Source organism: Cyprinodon variegatus, unplaced genomic scaffold (genome assembly GCF_000732505.1).
Source record: "Cyprinodon variegatus isolate N-32 unplaced genomic scaffold, C_variegatus-1.0 Scaffold21, whole genome shotgun sequence".
NCBI lineage: Eukaryota > Metazoa > Chordata > Actinopteri > Cyprinodontiformes > Cyprinodontidae > Cyprinodon > Cyprinodon variegatus.
This window is the reverse complement of record NW_015150474.1, coordinates 2,164,438-2,170,891: the sequence shown is the minus strand read 5'-3', so window position 1 is coordinate 2,170,891 and position 6,454 is coordinate 2,164,438. Positions and strand designations below refer to the sequence as shown.

Below are 6,454 nucleotides of genomic sequence, written 5' to 3'. Positions count from 1 at the left end.
ATATATATATATAAATGATTTTAGTTTTGATAAAATACTTTACATTATAAATGTTTTTAAATTGACAAACTATTTTTAAGTTATTTTTGTTTTTTATGAGAGTTCCCTTAAAAAATGTATTGGAGAAATTAAATATTTCAGAAATATATATAAATAATGATGCTAAAAACGAACAAAATACTACACCCTTGCTAAAAGACCAAAGCAATACTTTGTTCAATTACCTTTGGACCTAATTTTAACTTTAAAATTCTCTCTCTCTTAAACCCTATATTAGATTTACTCATCCATAATGTTCCAGAATCAACAAAAATTTATGTTATGTCAACTCATACTTTTGTCTGTGATAATCATTTTACGAATGGCGATGCTGAGAACTTAGGGTCCATAAAGCTTTTGGTATTCTGAACCTTTCACAGTTCAACCCTTCCCTTTTAGTCATTTTGAGGTTATCCCATTTAGAAAAAGGTACTAACCTACAATTAAGGAGATATGTAAATTTTTGTGTATATAAATACACCTTCCCATCTACAATTATAGCTTCAACTTCAGGATGTAAATAAGCAAATGTCTAGAAAACTCATTTTAGGATTTTTAAAATCTGATTCAGTATTTAAGTAACATAAGTTCAATTTTTTTATCTGATAGCTAGCTTTCCTAAAAACTGTGTTGGATTATATCTAAACCATGTCTTAATATTTAAATACAAAAAGAAGGGTATTTTTGACTTCTCGCATCTCATAAAGCTTAGAAATTTCATTTAATATCAACAAATGAATTTATTAAAATTATTAGTTGGGAGACAGAGATTTTGAAAATAACATCTATTCTGTTTATGGGCATTTTAAGTCAAAATGCTTAGGTTTCGGACTGTCCAATTAGTTTGGGAATTCATCAGGTCAAGCTTAATTATAGAAGGCATGTAACTTTAATTTGAAAGGAGTCCAATTCATTATATTTATGTCCACACATCTCATGCATGAAAGAAGCTGATAGATAAAAGAAGGTGGAATTTTCTAAATGCATGATAATCCTTCCTTGGGTGAAACCAAAGTGTTCACTGGCAGAATCAAAATGATTTCTTAATTTATAGACCAATAGGCTCGTTTGAACTGAAAACAAGGCAGCCGATTACAACAGAGGAGCGCGCGTCGCACGGTTGCGCACAGAGAGGACGTAGCTGCGACACAGGCGAGGCGAAAGATGTGGTAAAAAAAAAAAAATCCACTCCACACCAGCCTTTTTTTATTTTACTACAAAGCAGTCTAAATCACTAGCTAAAAATGTCCAAGATGAGCGCAATCCAGGCTGGAAACGAAGGAAGGGTGGAGAGCGGCAGAGGCAGCCTGACCACCAGCAGCGGCTGCGTCTCCCCGAGGCTCCAGCAGCGCGCTCACCCCCCCAACAGCGGCAGCCGGAGCAAAGAAAGCAGAAATCAGCAGCAGCAGCAGCAGCAGCAGCTTCAGCTGCAGAGGCATCATGGTGGGGCGATGCTCAAACAACCATCTCACAACGAGCCAGCTGACGTCGTGAGGCGGGCGCTCGACTTTAAGAGCCAAGGCACCCAGTGTTACAAGGATAAGAAATACAGAGAGGCGATCGGCAAGTACCACCGCGCTCTGCTGGAGATCAAAGGGCTGTGCAGGGTGCTGGGGGACCCGGACCCCAGCTCCAAGCCCACCTCTACTCTCCTACCCACCATCAGCAAGTCCAGCACGCTGACAGATGAGCAGAAGGGGGCGATGGAGAATGCAGAGCTGGAGTGTTACAACAGCCTGGCTGGTAAGAGATGCTTTATTTGCACATTCCAATGCTTACTGTTGCTTTACACAAAGGGATTATGAAAAAAATCATTAATAACCCCCTTTTTTTTTTTTTTTTTTTTTTTGTTTTGACTAGAATGCCTTATTTGTTTTCTCAAATTATTAACAAAATAACTGGTGATAATTTAGGCCTTGCAGGAATTTACCTGCAAAAGACACAAATAATTAAATGCAATTGTGATCGTTTAATGTCTTTAATGTCTCATTCTAGCTTGTCTTTTGCAAATGGAGCTGGTGAACTATGAACGAGTGAAGGAATACTGTCTGAAAGTTCTTCTCAAGGAAGGGAAGAACTTCAAAGCCCTCTACCGATCAGGAGTGGCCTACTACCACCTAGGAGACTACCAGAAGGCTCTGTACTATCTGAAGGAGTCACACAAGCAGGAGCCATCAGGTCAGCAGCCAGAATCCCACACAGCAGCTGCAATGGCAGTTTTTATATGTGCCCTAAGTCTCACCCCCCATGGCAGCAGAGCATAGGGTCACCTTTGTTAGAAAATCTTTAAATATCTGTTACCCAGTTGGGAATTGGCCCCACTATATTTATTAAAATCCATATTTATTTGTCTATTTAACATTGTCAGGGAAATGGCAGCAGGTTTAAGTGTGAATAGGGTGACAATGAGTAGGTTACCTTACATATCTGAAAAAACAAAACAAAAAAAAACATCTTAAAAAAGCATCTTAAAAAAATTAAGCCATAAGATTTCTGATCTGAAATAAAAAGTGTACAAATTCCTTAATGAAAATACTGCTATAATATTTTCATGGAAATCATGATTCTCCATTCATTATATCAGAATCCAGTTATCTCCCTAATGCATTTTTCTGAAAGGATTATGTTGGGTTTTTTATAGCAGGTAGTGTCCTGCAAAAATGCTTTATATGTTTGGCATACAAGGCACAAGAGGGTAAATACTGTACATGCAAGGATGAAACACAGGAGAACATTGCATGAAATGGAGGGAAAACCATGCTAGGACCAGCTGTTAAAGGGAAGAGAAATCACCATTAAAGATGTGATATAGAACTTTTTATAGAAAATCTGGCTCTGTTATAATTGATCCTAACTATTTGGGTTGTTCTTGGCAAGTTATTCCTCACCAGCTTCCTAAAAAGTCACATTTGAAAGATTACATTTCAGGCCTCGTAGGTTTTAAACATCCAGATTTTCCATAGTACTCACATGGATAAAATTGTTGGTACCTCTAGTTTGATAAAATAAAAACTCACAATGGCCACATGAATAACTTGAATCTGCCAAAAATAATAATACATTGAAAATATATTAATATAAACAAATGAAATCCAAACAATACTTTTCAACAAGGCTTAAACAGAATGATTCAAATGTTTAAACCTGTGAAACAAGGCTGAGCTGCGAGGGGCATCCCAGGCCACTTGCAGCTTTATTACTTTATCTTGTATAACTGTATCCCAGAGGGAAGCTCAAGATTAGCATACATAGAAATAAATCAAATACCTTTACACCTATGGATCGGGCCCATTTTCTTGGATACTTGAGTTGGCATTTTTTGTTAATATCTGGACTGATACCGATATAGATATCAGATTGTGCATCTCCGGTTTGCCTTAATCCATCCTGAGTACCTGATATGAAACACACTTTCTACTATTAAGGAGGCCCTGATGTTTTTGAAGTCAGGTGTAAAAGTGCCTTCATATTTATTTGTTCTGATATATCAAATAAGAAATTTATCTATCTAACAGTAATATTCTAATCACAAGTTACCATGAATACATTACTTGATGCAGGTATACATAGATATGAACATATATAGATTGATATTAACAACTCATTTATTAAAACCCCTTAAGCCTGGTGGGCCTGGTACCAGGTCCATCTGACACCTGCTCATGTCGATCTATCTGTAGTCAGATGGTGTTTCATCCACATGCTTTTGAAAATGGTGCTTTAATTTTAAATTCAAATGTAACTTTAAATTTCTAAAAAAATTTTAAAAATTATTTTTTCCACAAATATTTTTTTTTCTTTTATAGCTGTGTAAACAAATAAAATGAGACTTAAAATTCCACCTGACATGTCTGACTCTGCGGGAGTAATGCAACAGCAGGTATTCATCTTTAGCCACACACCCCAATGGCCAGTATCATTGGAAACTAGAGGCTCAGACCTTTACAAGGAGGGGTCAGAGGTCATTTTGCTCCCATTTCAGGTGATGTAACTGGCATGCATTACAAAAGCTTGCTCTGTTATTCTTATTTTCTTTTCAGTTTGGTGATATTATTGGTAGATTTCAATGAAACAATGGCTAAATATTAAGAGCAAAGGCATTGCCTTATGAAGAAGGTCTCCAAAAATGTAAATCGGCATATTTGTCAGGCCAGATTCCCTTATATGAGTGGAAAAATGCATTTGGCCACTTTTGGCTGCCCACTAAAACCTTAGTGGAACAAACATGCTTCAACTTATTCAGTCCAAATTTCAAATGGGGTTCAATGGTGTTTTGCAATGTTTATTTTGAAAAAAATGTTGGCAAGGCTAAAAATCTTTCGTTTTTCCTTGGTTTTATGACGTATAATTAAGACACGGTGACATTAAGACATTAAGACATTTTCCAAAATGGCGTCCCCACAGCTAGTGTAACCAACAGTTCATGAGGCATCTATTATGTCTATGGTCTGTGACTTTACTTAGCACGAAACAATAGGGACACATCTTACATTTGACTCCTTAATCCAGACTGTTTCAGACAGAAAGTAAAGGTAGGAATCAGAATGGCAATAATAATCAACCTGTGTAGAAACATAAAGCAGTTTAAGTGAGCTCTATTTTACTGATTTTTACTCTGTTTTACTCTTCTGTTACATCGCTTCTGTTCCCAACAACACTCATTAAGGTTGCAGCTGTTAAATATTTGAGTAACTATTGAATAGTCCTCCTTGTAATCAGATATACCGGTACATTATGTAGATCACTTTTGGGTGTGTAAAGAGATTTCCCAAAGAAGTCTGAAGTGTTTAAGCCATTTTGGGCGTTGGTCCATCTTCAAAAATTACAATTTTTTTTCTGACGGCTGATCGGTCAGGCTGTGTATGTGTGATTGTTTAATTAGAATTTTTTATTGATTATAGGAAATTTCCCTTTACTTCAGTGATTTCAGGAACAATTTCAGCCCAAAGCTTTTTATGTTCCATTTGTAATGCTTGTTTATCAGCAAGATCTTAGGTGGTGCACCACCTCAGGTCCTCCTTAAATCCCCCTTTTTTTTTTTCAAGTATTTTCACTTTTTTTAGATTTATAAATAGTTTGTCTAAATCTTTATCATGATTTTGAGATTGAAGAAAAGTCATCCTATATTTTGACTCTTGTCAGGCAAGCTATATTAAGGCTCCAGGACCAGTTAATCTGGTAAAAAAAAAATAAAAAATAAAAAAAAAAACCCCAGAAAAACTACAACAACTAAATATCTTTTCAGATTTATCATCATATGTCCTTTATAATACAATTTTATAATGAGTATAACGGATTGGCTGCCTGCCTCTGTGCAAGGTACGGTCAGGTGTGACTAAAACGCATGTCTAAAGAAACTCCCCAGATGTTTTTCATTTAAGGTTTCAACCGTTCTGTTGACTTCTTTCCAGATGTGCTTTTAATAGCGTGACATGAAGGAGATTTTATCTGCTTAGCGTAGTAAGAAGTTTAATTCAAGGGAACTGTTTTGAATCCCATCTTAACAGGAAATAAATCAATGTTTTCCTGTGATTGTTTTACAGACACGAACGCTATCCGCTACATCCAGCTGACAGAGATGAAGATACGCAGAAATGCCCAAAAGGAAAAGAAAGAGGCAACCTAAGTGCTTGCTCCATAAGGCAGCTCACTTGTCATGAGTTGCAGCCCCACTGTGTGCCACTCAGACCTTAAACACCACCTGTCACAGGTCTTTGTGTGAATTCATATTTGTTTAGCTTTTGCTTTGCCTAGCAAACCGTTTTAAGTTTATGAACTCTGTTGTGTAGACCGTTTTTTGTTTTTTTTTATTTTCTTCTGGAAAAGAAATCTTACCAAAATTGACAAATCTATTTGACTACTCATTATGCTTCAGCTCTTTTTAAACCGATGCACTGCCAGTCCAAACGTTGCACATGCAGGCTGACGCCTGTGACCAGAGACTGGAGCGACAAGTTCCACTGTGCTGCATGTCTGCAGGCGAGCGTCACTGTTAGACAGCACCTGCACTCGCACAACAAGCGTGGTTAAATGCCTTTTTATGAGTGAGTAACAACCACCTTCACTTTTTTCCCCTTTTTATTTGATGATCTAGAAAAAAAATTACAGAGTTTGTCTACCTGATTATAGCTGATGTTAAGGTGCTGTAAAACACAAGAGCATCAAAAGCACATTGCCGCTAGTTGTGCTATGATACAAGATACATATCACAAGATGTAAATAGCCTTCTGTGCAAAATCTCATTTAAAAAAAAGCTGCGTGTCTCTATTAATGCCAAAACAAAGCACTTCATTCACAGCATTTAATGTATTTGAAAAATTCCTGATGTGTATGGTAACAGTATATATGTAATAAACTTGTTTAATTATTGAAACACTACTGTGTTCTCTTTTAGTTTTTATCATTTTATATCTTG

The 6,454-nt window shown here is 36.6% G+C and overlaps 1 protein-coding gene across 1 annotated transcript; it reads left to right on the top strand.

The window, feature by feature from the left end:
• The first annotated feature begins 1,055 nt into the window (after positions 1-1,055).
• LOC107094568 (tetratricopeptide repeat protein 9A-like) lies at positions 1,056-6,381 on the top strand. Its single transcript, XM_015390267.1, has 3 exons — positions 1,056-1,782; positions 2,035-2,217; positions 5,583-6,381. The coding sequence occupies exons 1-3, from the start codon at positions 1,284-1,286 to the stop codon at positions 5,663-5,665; spliced, it is 765 nt and encodes a 254-aa protein (XP_015245753.1). The 5' UTR covers positions 1,056-1,283; the 3' UTR covers positions 5,666-6,381.
• The last annotated feature ends 73 nt before the right edge of the window (positions 6,382-6,454 follow it).

What these genes read in the sequence shown, in the direction of transcription:
- LOC107094568 (XM_015390267.1), top strand. Translation starts at nt 1,284, where the DNA reads ATGTCCAAGATGAGCGCAATCCAGGCTGGAAACGAAGGAAGGGTGGAG. An exon ending in GTGTTACAACAGCCTGGCTG is followed by an intron (nt 1,783 to 2,034) that starts GTAAGAGATGCT and finishes GTCTCATTCTAG; the next exon opens with CTTGTCTTTTGCAAATGGAG. An exon ending in ACACAAGCAGGAGCCATCAG is followed by an intron (nt 2,218 to 5,582) that starts GTCAGCAGCCAG and finishes ATTGTTTTACAG; the next exon opens with ACACGAACGCTATCCGCTAC.